Below are 15,323 nucleotides of genomic sequence, written 5' to 3'. Positions count from 1 at the left end.
CAGCCAGCTGTCAGGACTGCCCCTTCAAAGGACCTTCCGTTCCTGGAATCATCTTTCATATATGCACACAGTGATATAAGACAGGACCCAAAAAAACTAGAATTTATTTATAAAAAATTGTGTATTTATTCTTACATGTTTAAAAACTTCCGTCACCTTCAAAGTATTCTCCGTTTGATGTAATACACCTATAGAGATGCTTTTCCCACTGCTCAGAACAGTTCATAAACTCATCAATTTTGATGCTTTTTAGTGCTTCTACCATTTCTTGTTTCACTTTTTCCACATCAGCAAAACGTTTCCCTTTGAGGACTCTTTTCATCCAGGGAAACAAAGCAAAGTCACTTAGGGTGAGATCAGTTAAATAGGGAGGGTGAGGCACAGGAATTATGAAGTTTTTGGTCAAAACCCACTGAACACTCAGCGTGGCATGGTCAGTTTCACTGTCATGGTGAAAGAACCAGTCAGTCACCTGTTTACCACAACTCGGGACATTTCTCCGCAAATCGTGAGGCAGCCCCAAAACTTCCAGATAAAAACTTCAGTTGACTGTTTGATCTGGAGCAACAAATTCTGAGTGTACAACAAGGGACCCGCCCTCCAAAAAATAATTCCAGTTTTTTTGGGTCCCCCCCTCGTATATGTCGATTTAATTCATTAGGAAATACTTATACTTTGGTTGAGCATTGGAGGGAGACATAGTTGAATAGAGACATATCTAGAAAACTATTGGCTACATAAAACTAAGAGGGAATCTATGTCTGTCTCTTTGTCCTGTGCCAAAATCCTCTTAATTTCATGACACAGAATGAGTAATCGTACTCCATACTTAGCATTCTTTCCCTACACAGTGACAAAGAAGAAAACTTCAGAAGGCATTCTTCCTCTTTCCGGTTTCTCTCTTGGAGACCTATTCCCATGCTCCTTTCTACCGAGGACATGTATCCGTTAGAGGGCAAGCCCAGGGCTGAATTGAGCTTTGGTGTTGGGTGACATGGCCTGCCCTAAGGTCAGTGACTGTTGCCTGAATGATGAGGAACTCTTCCTGATCTGAAGAATCCTGGGGAAGCCCTTCTGGGGTCTAATGGGGGTGTTTACAGGTGACCAGAGCCTGACCTTTAACCCAAAGGATTATGTCCTGGGTTGTCTGAACTGAAACAAGACAGCCTGTGGGGCAGAGAGCAGACTGAGGTTTACCTAAGTCTCTTTTCAGTCAGCTTTTGAGGCTGTCCTGCTGCTTCCTGAAACATTGCTAGTGAGGACGCAGTGTCTACCCCTCCCTGATGATGGCACTCATGGGAAGTTCGTTTTTCTTTATGAAGTGAGGACCTAACAGGTATTGATTTTAAAAGAGACAAATCAAGCCAGAGCTGAAAATAACAAAGACCGTTACATCATCTGTTTCCTGCTAGAGGAAAGCAGTTATGTCTCTCACCTGGAGCTCACAGTTTTAGCTTCATACCAAGGAGATACTTCAAATCTCAAGCCAGTGAGTCCAAAAGTAGACACCTCAGATTGTACTCGGTCATGCCCATGGTGTTCCTGAATTGGAAGTTTGAGTGAATTTATTCATTGAAAGTGAGAAGGAGGAACATTACCTGGCAGAATCCTTTATGTTATTTTAAAAAGAGGCTATTGTAATGATAAAGTTATATTTATCATAACTTATGAAATGAACAGAAATGAAATATTTTAAGAAAGTTCAGGTGAAAAGTAACGAGATGAATTACCTGACAGCTAACATTATCTTCTGAAGCGACATATGGAAAATAATATTGTGACATCCCTTAAAAACCCCGAACGTTCCGCCAGATTTCCTCTTGTTCATCCCATCATGCTTTCAGTTTTTGTTTTTTTCTTTTGCATGGGCCATATGCTATTGTTTTTGGTTGCTGTGATTTAAAGTATTTTAAGACATTTTTTACATCTTGTGACTATATTTTTTGTTTGAGTCATAATACTTAATCTTTACATGTGAAAAACAGTGTACTGGCCAGATGTATAAATGCCCTTGTTCGTACATAAGCTAGTAATGTGATGTTCTAGGAAAGGAAGCAGGGAAGGAAGCCTCCGCGGCCTCAGCTGTGCTTTCTTCACTTCCCTACGAGGGGTGTTGCCTCGTAGACAGATAGCCTGGCTGTGAACGTAGAGAGGTTGAGATCTTGGATTCTGTTCAGGTTTTTTATTCTGCCTCCTGCCGTTATGTACTTGGAATTTCAGCTGTAAACGTGTTCAAAGGTTCACATTTCTTTTCATTTGATGCCAGAGTCAATCTTTGAGTTGGCGTACATTTTTGTGAGCCCTCCAGATACAGTCGGGGTGTATTTCCTTCCATTCATCAGAAAATATGGATTCTATCTGGGCCATTTTTGCAGTTTTAGGCAAATAGCTTCCATCTCTGAGAGTTGAGTTCAGCTCTTGTGCTCTAGCAGAACATGCTAGCACCAGCCTTAGAAAGCACGTGGATCATTGCAGCCTCGAACCTGTAGAGCTCTGACTACTCCACATGAGACCTCTCCAAATCTTGTCTTGCTCATCTGCCCAAGGTAAATGGGGAGGGGCTTAGTAAACATCAATTATGTTTATGTTACAGGAAACTTACTTCTTGGAGAATGTATAGGGTCAGTTGTGTTGCCCTTAGGAAGAGTTCCCACCAGTTAGTACCTAGTTTCTTTATTCATTACTTCAAAGAACAGGAAGGTCGCTTTTCTTTAGTCCTTCATAATGTTGCATAGTTATTTATATACAGCCGAGGATTCTTTGGGTGTCCCTAGCTATCTTTCGTATAGCTCAGGCCTTTTTGGAAGTTAGACGGACTCATCTGATCTTAATTCTTGAGTACTTTTGTGAAACAGGGGACATTTAAACTAAGATTTTTCTATTTGCCCTTGGTTGACAGTTGCTCCATGTTTTGCTTGCTTTATGCTGGTATTCTATCCTATGGTTTTCTTTTATATTCTCAGTGAAAGGAAGTGATGGTTTTTGTTCTCAGGATTCTCTCTGTTCAGGGGATTTCTCAGACATCTAAAGAGCACTTGTTGACACACTGCAGTACACCAAAAAGGTTTGTTTAGCTTTACTGCTTCATTTCATGTTTTGTTATGCTCAGCGTCTAAAAAGACAGCAAGTGGCGTCACTTTTCTATGAGGGACAGATATTTCTTCTAAAAGCGTTTTTAGATATTCATCCAAGAATGTGACTTTTTATAAAATCTGCTTGTATTGCAAAACTCTACATGGAAGCATCTGGAAGAATCTGATATTCACAGCAATCTCCTGTGATGTTAGATGACTGCAAGTTAGACTTTCAGGAGCCCATTGGGAGGGTGGATCTGACTTTGAGTCATAGTGTTGCTGTTGTCGTTGTTGTTAATAGAGTTTTATTAGTTTTCCGAACTGAATACTGGGTAGCATGGCCCAGTCTTGTGAGGTCATTTGCCTTCCTCCTCTAAAATTTTTTTGTGGTACTAGCTTTACTCCCAGCTGCCCCTCCCCTTAAGTTTGTACATTTGAGACCAGTAACAACCAAAATACTTTTTTCCATTTTCAAGATAAGAAAGTTATTTTTCCACTTTCATTACCTCGTGCATCCAGTCACCAGTTGTCACTCTTTGCTTTCTTGCATTCTCGTGGTTATTGTTGTTTCCCACTGGTTCTGATTGAGTGCTAATGGAATGTGCTTGGCAGATATGACAAAGAAGATGTGTAACTGTCCAGTGGTGGAACTCTAACCAAAGGTGTCTCCTTTTCATTCCAAATCACCTAAAGAAACAAAACTATAATTATGCCTTCCTCTGTAAATCACTAGAGTAACTTATACCCATGTCTCAAATGTATGCATGTACCTCAGTTTAAGAAATAAAATGTTTTTGATCTTTAGCATGCTGGACTATGATACAGAAAACCTGAACTCTGAAGAAATCTATAGTTCTCTGCGTGGAGTTACAGAAGCCATTGAAAAGTTTAGTTTTCGAAGCCAAGAGGATCTGAATGAGTCAATCAAACGAGATGGCAAAAAGGACTGTGATATTGTAAGTATTCCCAGGCTAAAAGAGAACTGTATATCAATTAAATGACAGATGCTGACTCTTCTGAACACTGACCACCATGGTTACTAAGCTTCGTCATTATTTTTATCCTGCTTTACAATAGGTTTTTTCTTTTATTTTTAGTTGGCATGTAATAATTATACATATTTATGGTACAGAGTAGTATTTTAATACATGTATGCGATGTATAATGATCAAATCAGGGTAATTAGCATATTTGTCACCTCACCTCATTTATTATTTCTTTGTGCCAGGAACTTTCAAAATTCTGTCTTCTAGCTTCTTGGAAATACACAATACAAACTATATTTACCAGGGCCGGGCTCGGTGGCTCAGCTTGTAATCCCAGCACTTTGGGAGGCCTAGACAAGTGGATTGCCAGAGCTCACGGGTTCGAGACCAGCACAGGCAACTTGGCGAGACCTCGTCTCTACCATAAATAAAAAATTAGCCAGGCATGGTAGCACATGCCTGGAGTTCCAGCTACTTGGAAGGCTGAGGCGGAAGGATCACCGGAGCCCACCAGGTCGACGCTGGGGTGGCTGTGAGCGTGCCACTGCACTCCAGCCTGGGCAGCAGAGTGAGATTCCAACTCAAAAAACCCCCAAAAAACTCTATTTACCCTACTGTGCTATAGAGCACTAGAACTTATTTCTCCTACAACTGTAGTTTTATCTTCATTAACCAACCTCTCCCACTCCCCACTTTTTCTGGCCTCTGGTAACCACAATTCTACTCTCTACTTCTGTGAGCTCAGCTATTTTTATTTACCACGTATGAGAACACGCAGTATTTTGTCTTTCTGTTCCTGACATCACTTAACATAATGCCCTCCAAGCTCGTCTATGTTGCAGTGGATTATAGGATCTTAGTTCTTTTTTATGACTGAATAGTATTCCATTGTATATACGCAGCATATATTCTTTATCCATCCATCCATTGATGGATACTTAGCTTGATTCCATAGCTTAGCTGTTGTGAACAATGCAGTGAATATAGGGATGTAAATATCTCTTATATGCTGATTTCATGTTTTTTTTAGTTGTAGTCTCACTCTGTCTCCCAGGCTGGAGTGAGTAGCACACTCATAGCTACCACAGCCTTTACCTGCTGGGCTCAGGTGATCCTTCCACCTCTGCCTCCCAAGAAGCTGGAATTACAGACACGCACCACCACACCTGGCTAATTTTTTGATTTGTTGTAGAGATGAGGTCTCTCCAAGCTGCCCAGGCTGGTTTTGAACCCCTGGGCTCACGCAGTCCTCTCGTCTCTGCCTCCCAAAGTGTTGGGATTGCAGGCGTGAGCCACCGTGCCTAGTTCGTTTTCTTTGGATATATACCCAGCAGTGAGATTAACTGAATCATATGGTAGTATTATTTTTAGTTTTTTGAGAAACCATACTGCTTTCCATAATACAGTACTAAGTTTACATACCCACCAACAGTGTAAAAATTCCATTTCTCCTCATCTTTGTCATCATTTGTTATCTTTCTGTCTTTTTTTAAATTATAGCCATAAAGTAGTATGATTTTAAGAGGTGCAAGGCAAATTTACAAAATTTGAAAAGAATAATCCTCAGATGTCTTTGTGAAGGATGGTAAATGTCTTTTCTCCTCATTCTGCTTTTGTTTGTCCTGGGCATAGTTTTGTTCCTGCGATGTGATGCATATGGTGATCCTGAACCAGACACCGGTGTGTCTCTCTGGGAACTCCAGTCTCAGGGAAGAAGCAGGCAGACGAGCGCAGGGTGGTAGTGTGGAGGGGTGTGGTCAGGGCTCAGCATCCAGACCTGCCGGCCAGCCTTGGTGCCCAGGAAGGATGTGCGGGAGAGGGGATGTCACCCCCTGAGCTGAAGCACGAAGGTCCGGAGAAACTTGCCATGTCAAGTCGGAGGGGGGCCTGTGTGAAGGCTGAGAGATGGGTGTAGGCGTGGTGCGAGTTTTCGTTTGGGGTGGCTGGAGAGGAGAGGACGGGAGGACTGTGGGGTGGGCGAGGTTCAGAGCAGAGCCACAGAGGCCGGCGCAGGAAGGGCACCCACATCTGGAGGGTTCCCAGCCGATGCCTCGACTTCACCCTGGAGACGCTAGAGAGTCTCTGAAGGACATGCAAGCAGGGAAGCATCATGGCCACACTTACATTTAGGGAGACTGCTGTCACTCCAGGAGGGAGAATAATTCTGGAGAAAGTGTGGTTGAACAGAGCTTGTGCAGAAACAGGAGAATCTGAGTCTCATGGGCTGTTGAGCAGATGCTGATGCGAGACCATGAAATAGTATCCTAGAAAGAGAAAAGGTGCATGGTGACCTCTTTGGAACATAGCAAATTCTGCTTTGAATATATGTGAATTGCAGGACTTGTGAAACATCCAAGCAAACATCCGTCAGGTCTTTGGCTATACCAGTCTGGAGTTTCAGGTAGCAGTTTAGGCTGAAGATCAATTTGAGAGGCACTGATTAGTTGTTTGATGGTAACTAAAGAAAAAAGAGTGAAATGACCAGGGAAAGGGTGAGGACAGCATTTTAAGGAGCATCAGCACTGAGGGAAGGACAAGCTAGCGAGGGCAGGAGGGAACCCGCCTAGTATGGTGTCGTGGAAGTTGAGGGAAACTGTTTCAGGAAGGGCATTCTCACGAAAGGGGCCAAGCTGCACAGAGATGGCAGGCCAGCTGTGCAGTGAAAGGGCTTCACTGGATTTTTGGTGTATTACCTGTATTAAATATTCCATGTTGACCTGTTATATATAAAGTATACATTGACCTTGTATATGTGATCTAGTGTAAAGTCAAGACCATTCCTTCAAGAATGGGCTCACTGTTTGGGCTTCCATGCTTTTCTTCTTTAATAAACTTTATACAAATTTACAGTTTTCACTTTCCAAATTTCGGAGGCGGGCACAGGTGAAGTAGAAGTGAGCATGGAAGAAGTGGGAAGGTTAAAGATTTACTATCTCAGCCACTGGTTACCACATTTTTAGCCAAAAGCTAAGGTAGATATAAAACTGAATTAAATGTGAAAAACTCAGGAGCCAGCTGGACAAGGAGACATTGTCTAGCAGGAAAGAAGCCTAGCCGGATACGGTGGCTCACGCCTATAATCCCAGCACTTTGGGAGGCCGAGGTGAGAGGATTGCCTGAGCCCACAGGTTTGAGAACAGCCTGGAAAACTTGGCAAGACCTCACCTCTATAATAAATCAAAAAATTATCCAGGCATGGTGGCATATATATATTTTTCAGCTACTTGGAAGGCTGAGGCGGAAGGATTGCTGGAGCCCAGCAGGTCAATGCTGGGGTGGCTGTGAGTGTGCCACTGCACTCCAGCCTGGGTGACAGTGTAAGGCTCCAATTCAAAAAAAAAAAAAAAGCAAGTTAGAGAGAGTGATGTGATTACACGTGATGGTTACACTAACTTTATTCCCGTAAGAAATGCTTGAACAATGAGGAAATCAAAATATAAGCTGATATGTACTCCAGGATTCCTGCTGGGTAAAATCTGCACGCAGGTTCAGACTGAAGTAGTAATAGCAAGCTAACAAAGGAATATTTCGTTGTTAAAGGTGATTAGAATTGGGATGATTTAACTTTATTTTTTAGTGTGTGAAGTTTTAGCAACTCTTCTTTTATAAATGATTTTTGTTACAATAGTAATATATTTTAAAAGTTACAAAAAGAAAAATTAGACTCATCCATGAATTTTCTTTCACCCAGAGAAAACCCATTGTTTTGATTTACACCTTTTCAGTCTTAATTTGTTCAGTCTTAATTTGTTAACATCTTAATTAAATTGACATTAAATCTTATTTGTGAGTATTAAAACCAAATGCGTCTCAGCACTTTCACCAGGTATATATTCAGAATACATGGAAGCAGGGATTCGAACAAATAATTGTTGACCAGTGTACACATTATTCTCAAGAACCAAAAGGTGGAAACAGGCCACATGTCCATCAGCACATGAACACACAAAATATGGTATATACATTCATTGTGGACTATTTTACTCAGCTTTAAAAAGGGAAAAAGTCTGATGCCTGCTACAACCTGGATGAACCTTGAAAATATTATGCCAAGTGAAGTAAGCCACTCATAAAAGGGCAAATATTGTGTGATTTTGTTTATGCAAGATACCTATCATTAACAAATTCATAAAGACAGAAGGCATAATATAAGTTACCTGGGGGTGGAGGAAGAAAGGATGAGTTGTTATAGGTGCAGAGCTTTTATCGAGGACGATGGGAAAGTTTTGGGTGTACATAGTGGTGATGGTTACACAACATGCGAATATATTTAATGTCACTGAATTGAACACTTAGAAATGATATGTTACACCTATTTTTCCATAGCTGGATTAAAACGCAAATGTACAAGCAGGAAGTAGGAGCCGCGTGTCTTGTCACCAGCACAAGCAGAAATGTTTCCATAGGAATCCATTGTGTTCTGGCTGCCCAGAAGCGTTTTCCACCATTGTTCTGCAGACACGTGCTGAGATGAGGAAACATAGTGTCCTGCCTGTTGCCAGCAGCCAGCCCACATTTGCTAGGTCACAGTCCCCCTGCAAAGGGAACTGGACTGCCCCGTGTACCTGAGAGGAGAGGACCCCGAGAATGAAGGGGATCATGACCATGGTACAGGGGCCAGGCAGAGAACCATGTGTTTGATTTGTTGAAGACAATCAAAATATACTAGGGAATACACAGTCTGGGCGTGGTGGCTTACACCTGTAATACCAACACATTGGGAGGCTGAGGCTGGCGGATTGCTTGAGCCCAGGAGTTCAAGACCAGCCTGGGTAACAGTGAGACCTCATCTCTACAAAAAAAATTAGCCATGCGTGGTGTCACACACCTCTAGTTCCAGCAGCTGGGGTGGCTAAGACAGAAAGATTGCCTGAGCCCAGGAGTTCAGGCTATGGTGAGCCAGGATCATGCCACTGCACTCCAACCTGGGTGACAGAGTAAGACCTTGACTCAGAAAAAGGAACATACCAGGGAAAAAACAAAACTCAGAAAATACTAAAGCCCTACTCTTTGACCCAGCATAAAGAAGAGCCCTGAGTGAGGAATATCTGAAGCATAACCTGCCGGGGAGGTCTGAGCTCTCTGTGGGAGATGATACGGCACTGTCCGGCTGACCCCTGGGCAGGAATACGTGCGGCACAAGCAGCAGATTCAGGATGGTGGAGGCGCTTCAGACCTTGGGGGGTAGTTGCAGGGCCTCTCGCCACGGGTGTTGTCAGGGCCTCTGTGAGAAAGCCCTTGTTAGGAGTGGAAAGCGCCAGGCTGCAGTTCTGGTCCAGCAGAGTCCTCGAGAGCAGGGTGTGGGGTGATCAGGGACTCTTGCTTCTTGGGGACTCTTCCGAAGTTCGTGGTGCTCATCTCTCAGAAAATGTGTGGCTCAAGCGAATCAGCGCGTTACAAAGTAAAGCACTCTTGACGTGTAAACTGTTGAGTGAATAGGTGCAAATAAGGTCTGTTCTGTTCCTTTTGTGGCAGCTTACGAGCTTGGTATTTACAGACCGGAAGGCTAGTAGCTGCTCTGTGATCAGTGGCTAGGTTTCCCGTGGAACTCTCCGGCCCGCCTAATATTTCTGAGCGCTAAAAAGAAAAGCCCGGTGACAGTCCCCGAAGGGACCTGACAGTGTGTGCTGTGCTCCAGGTGTCCCGCGATGGGGGCGCTGCCTCCCCCGCCACCGAGGGCCGAGGAGGCAGCGAAGTGGAAGGGGGCAGGACGGCCCTGGACAACAAGACCTCCCTCCTCAACACCCAGCCTCCGCGTGCCTTCCCGGGGCCACGAGCACGAGACTACAGCCCATACCCCTACGCAGACACCATCAACACCTACGACAAGACGGCCCTGAAGGAGGCCGTGTTCGACGACGACATGGAGCAGCTTCGGGACGGTTGGTCTCTCTCTGCTCGGTTGCCCCCGTCCCGAGTGCCCCATGTGCCTCCTCTCCTGTCCGGCCGGCTCTGGGCCTGCCAGGCAGATGGAGATGGAGGTGCTGGGTCTGTTCTGGTGGGTCGTTTGTTCAGGAACGACTCGTTGAGTGCCTGCTGTGTGCTTGGCGTGGGGGACACCACAGGGAACAGAAGCACAGGCAGTCCCTGTCCTCTGGAGGCTAGTGGGGGGGCCGCCAGGAAGCAGGCAGTCACGCAGATGATGTGAGAGCGCTGCCCCTTCGGGGGGTGAAGGAAGGCTCCCTCTGCCCTCTGAGAGACGCCTCTGAGGAACCGGGCGGGCGAGGCCGACCGTGGGAATGAGGGTGGGCCTCGTAAAGGGCCTCCGACCCACACCCCCAGTTCCACGAAGCACGGCTGAGACGTTCCCCTCCTCTCACGCCAGCGTTTTGACTGGGTTTTCCTGGAGCTGGGCCGACCTGTGAACTGGAGGTGGGAGGGAGCAGGTCTACCGAGCGCTGAGTGAAAACTCCTAAGACATGTGCTTGGTGCTGAGTAAGTGCTGTGTATGTATACCGTCTAACTGAGACGGAGGGGATCATTCCCCTTTTACAGACTAAGAACTGGGTTTGGAAAGGTCAAGCTATTTGCCCAAAATATGACATGGTTATCTAATGTTTGTAAGATGGCGAAGCGTTGCTTTGTTTTTTTCTAATCCCTGTGTTAAGACCAGTGTCTGTCATTGAGTAACCAGCGAGTAAGGGTATTTTTGTCAGGAACTTCCTTTTTCACCTCACTGTCATGCTACACGTTTTGGTTTGTTCCAGTTGATAGTGCTTTTTAAAATGTAGATGTATCTGTTTTGCTTCGAGCCTGTTTCATTTTTCAAGTTGGAATAAAGAATTAAATTAAAACACTAAAGTTAGCGCTCTGAAGAGTTAATGTTCACTGAGGGCCTCCTGTGTGTCGTGAAGTTTCTCAGTTACCAGGGACCCAGAGGTAGAAGAGACACGGTCCCTGGACTCAGCTGAAGGCCTGTCAGGGGAGTGGACTTGGTGATCACACTAGCATGAGAAGGAGAGCTTGCTAGAGGCAGGGAGCAGGTTTACCGAGGTGCAGAGGAAAGAAAGTCGTACCCTCAGGGATCAGACAGTGGGGAGACGCTGCCGGAGAAGAGAAGTCCACGTGCTGTGGGAAAGCACACGTGGCCTCGAGGCCGAAGCATGAGGCCCAGGCTGCTGATTGAACTGGACTGCTGGTGGCTAGTGGGCAGCAGCTCATCGTGCCCAAGCAGCTGTCGACTGGCAGCAGGCCGTGGGTACAGCGCTTATGTGGCCAGCACTTCCTGGGAGAAGTGGGCTGTTTCTTTGCATTGCTTGTCGGATCGGTACATTGCTCGCCTTATCCGTTATTGCTCTTGATCGAGGTAGAGTAGCGATTAGAATGTTGGCTGCTCTTTATTCACCAGTGCCTACTAAAAGGCTTTAAGAGAAAGGTGGGGTGGTGGGGATTTCATTTCCAACAGCGTCCTCTACTGTTTCGGACTTGTGTGTCTACTTCCCGATCTTAGAAGCTAGAGAAACGTGCGGATACACATTTCAGCAGTTCCTGATGACTTGTCTTATGTGTTCAAAGTTGAGTATTCAGCAGTGTCGACTGTCCTGTGCCCTCTCCCCAGTGCCCATCGACCACTCGGACCTGGTGGCTGACCTCCTGAAGGAGCTGTCCAACCACAACGAGCGGGTGGAGGAGCGCAAGGGCGCCCTGCTGGAGCTGCTCAAGATCACGCGGGAAGACAGCCTGGGTGTCTGGGAGGAGCACTTCAAGACCATCCTGCTGCTGCTGCTGGAGACCCTGGGAGACAAAGACGTGAGGCCCCCTCGGCCTCCGCTGCCCCTTTCCAGGGGGTGGGGTCGCAGGACCCTTTTCCTGCTGGGTTGGCTTCAGCTTGACTTTTTGGATTGTGCTTACTGTTTACGTAGAAACATTTATTTGTTCATGTTCCACATGCTTTCTGAGTACTTACTAGCAGGGTGATGTTTTTATCAGCAACAGGCTTCATCCTGGCTTAGGTGCAGGTTCTGCCTGTAACTGGGTTTGGAGCAGTTGAGGGAAGCTTGTTCATCTAGTCCCTTGATCACAGAATTTCTTAAGCTTCCTTTGCACAGAACGTGGTCTTTTAGGATGCAGTACTGCTTGTGAGTGTCACTTTTGTCTCACGTGTAATTGAGAAATAGAAACGTTCATTTTTTTTAGAAGACCCTACTAAATGCTGCATTCCATGAAATTCCATCTTGGTTCTCCCCTAAATATGTTAATAGTCCCAGTAATCTTACTCGGTGAAGTGACAGGTTCCAGAACCGTGATTCTTGTATTATTAATTTTAAAGCAAAAAAGCCCTTGTCACCCTGGGACATTAGAATGTGAGACTCGTCATTTGTGACATGCCTGGTCTGTGATCCACACATGGCACTTAGCAGAAACTCCCAAAGAGGGGTGAATTGAGTCAGAGTCCCGCCCTCTCCCATGTGCAACTGGGCCCTTCTGTGGAGACCGGAATGGATGTTGGGGATTGCTGGAATTAAGCTCCATCTCTACGATGGCTTTGTGTAAACTAGCAGAAACAAGGAAAAAGTGCTGTGGTGAGGAGCCAGAGAGGTGGGAATGGGAGGATTGCCAGGAGGTGATAGTCCATGCCCAGGGTCACACAGGGAGGGACTTGCCTGGCGGCCAGGTGAGGGCAAGCCTGCTGCATGCTGTGGCAACTCAGATGGCTTTCTGGTGCTTCAGATTAATGATTTGGTTTAGAGATAAGTACAGGTAGAAGAATGGTAATAAAAGATTTGTTTTACTTTTCTTAAAACAAAGTATTGGCTACTGAAGCAGTTATGCCTGGTTGACTCTATCAGGAGATGAAGTGATGTCATGTAGAGGGCAGATAAGTGGTGTATTTGTGTGTGAATTGTACAGATGAGTGACAAAGAATCAGGATGTACTTGTTGGCTCTGTTTGGTATAAACTCTATTCTCTTTTATTGAGATTAGGAGTCTATTTGGAATGGCTTTCCTCCAGATGCATGACTTTGGCCTTAAACAACTCAGGACTTGTAGAAACCTAGTGATCTCATCACATGGAAGGTCACACATAGCAACAGGCCTCCAGCTGTTCTTAGAGAGTTCACAGCCTTACAGGCCACGTTTATGAAATGTTTAGCTGCTTCGCACGTGTCCTTTGGTACATTTTACAGGAGGCTAATTTGTAGACCAAAGCCTCAGGAGATCTGGAAATCCTCGGGAGACTGATAGTGAATATGGGTGTTTCATCCCCATTTGGTCTCAGGTACAAGGCTCATTCAAGAAGCCTTTGTTAGGTGCTGAGTCCTGGGAATGTCACACTAAGACATAGTACATAGTGCCTGCCCTCAGGGAGCTGACTGACTGTGCCAAGCAAATGTCAAGATCATGACTGTATCATGGAGAGCCAGTGTCAAGTAAACTCCTGTGAGATGGCAAGGAACCCTGACTCGGGTGCTCGGCCCTGCTGAACCCTGCTGACTGGTGTGTGCAGCCGAGCACTGTGTGTTGTTTGCTGATGTCTTACTTTTCTCTGTTACTCCAGCATTCTATTCGAGCGCTAGCGTTGAGAGTGTTGCGGGAAATTCTGAGAAATCAGCCAGCAAGGTTTAAAAACTATGCTGAGCTGACGATCATGAAGACACTGGAAGCCCACAAAGACTCCCACAAGGAGGTAAGTCAGACGGACGATCAGGGGTGCTGAACAGGTGGGTCTGGAGGAACAGTTGAGGTGTGGGGAGAGAGCGGTTGGAATCGCTGTGCAGCTTTAAAAGGAGCCCCTTCCTCGGAGCTTGGCCCATGTCAAAACACGAGTGGAACTCCATCACTGTCATCAGCATGGCTGAGCAGCCGCGCGGTCCCAGGGCGGGGCCATCTGTTCGGTTCCTGGCTCCCTCTCCCTGTGTCCAGGAGAGACGTTCCATGGCCCAGCTTCCCAAAGTCGCTTCTGTAGAAAGGAGGGTGCTGCCACCTCCTGCTGACATTCAGCCTCTGGCAGTGTGTTATAGGAGACGGAGACTAGCTTTGGCATCCAGACATGCAAGTCCCTGACCCAGCGCTTTCTTGCTCCCGATGTGTGGACGGGTCATTTCACCTTTGAAGCCTTAGTTTCCTTGTGTGTACAACAGGGAGAGAGATTCTCACAGAGTTTCTTGTGAGAGTTAAATGAGGGGGCCGGCGGCAGTTCCAGCCCTGTGTTTGCCAACAGTGGGCAGCACGCTGCTGTACTGGCCTCCTCCGGGCCCCTTTCCATGCTGTTCTCTGCAAGGTAAGGCTAAGTCGAGGCAGCCCTGCCACGCTCCCTCGGCTCACTTCCCGACATTTAAAATGCCAGCAAGCCACCCCTGCGGTTCCTGGCGCGGGGACCTCCCCTGCCTGTTGGGGGCCTGGCACAACGTCTCTGTGCCCGCACACGTGCCACAGCCGGTGCACATTCAGTGAACATGCAGCCAGTGTTGTATTGGATGGTCCAGCCCCTCTGGCTCACCAGGCCTTGGAGTAGGTAGGGGCCTGTGGAGAGTGGGAGGTGCCCGGAGCTGTTCTGAATACAAATGATTTCAGTGATGCCCTTCAGCAAAGGCCTGATGGGAACAGCATCTTGTATTAGAACCTCAGAAACTTAGTATGACAAGAAAGGGATCTGACCCCAAAGTGACATAAACTACTCGCTCAATTCAATCTCTTGGCTCGCGTGTGACTGGCTTATGAGCATGCTCATGGATTAAGCGAATTGTTATTAGAACAATTCTCAGATCTACAAATAGAATCAGACCCTAGGTCGTGGTTTTTTTTCTTGGGCAGTTTTATGGCTGCTTGAGCAGTGACTGGTCGACCGCCTCAAACCTCCAGCACAGTTGTAGCTCAGCAGGGGTGAGGGTCTCGTCCTCCGGCTGGGCCCCTCCACTTCCTGCTTCTCCAGAGCACACAGCACAGGAGCGATAGGTGTGTTTTCAAACTAATGACTGTGTTTCCAAAGTCTGGCTTGGCTGCATTGACGGTAATCACTGGTGTTTGAACAAAGCACTTTCCATTTGCAGTAACTCATGGTTTAAATGTGAGGACCTGCCAAGCAAATGTGATGAGCATAGTGATTCCCAGGTGAGGAAGGAAGGTGCTAGAAGAACTGCATGCACGGTAGTTACTGGCAGAACCTTGACATGAGCCAGGTCTTACGTCTCTCTTGAGGGACAACTGGCCTGTGCTGACTTTTTCTTTTTCTTTTTTCTCATTCAGGAGACGCTGTAAGTGCTTCTCCTGAATGAGAATACATGGTCAAAAGATGAAATATAGCCGGGCTCGGTGGCTCAGCC

General features: G+C 46.2%; 1 protein-coding gene across 1 annotated transcript in view; it reads left to right on the top strand.

The window, feature by feature from the left end:
- Positions 1 to 15,323, top strand: part of CLASP1 (cytoplasmic linker associated protein 1) — a 241,921-nt gene that overhangs the window by 211,950 nt on the left and 14,648 nt on the right. The window contains exons 36-39 of the mRNA XM_021719081.1: positions 3,880 to 4,030; positions 9,699 to 9,942; positions 11,619 to 11,809; positions 13,559 to 13,687. Coding sequence (XP_021574756.1) covers positions 3,880 to 4,030; positions 9,699 to 9,942; positions 11,619 to 11,809; positions 13,559 to 13,687 — 715 coding nt within the window. The remainder of the gene's footprint in view (positions 1 to 3,879; positions 4,031 to 9,698; positions 9,943 to 11,618; positions 11,810 to 13,558; positions 13,688 to 15,323) is intronic.

Source organism: Carlito syrichta, unplaced genomic scaffold (genome assembly GCF_000164805.1).
Source record: "Carlito syrichta isolate Samal-C Ts95f unplaced genomic scaffold, Tarsius_syrichta-2.0.1 Scaffold314115, whole genome shotgun sequence".
NCBI classification, from domain to species: Eukaryota; Metazoa; Chordata; class Mammalia; order Primates; family Tarsiidae; genus Carlito; species Carlito syrichta.
This window is presented reverse-complemented; position numbering and strand designations above follow the sequence as displayed.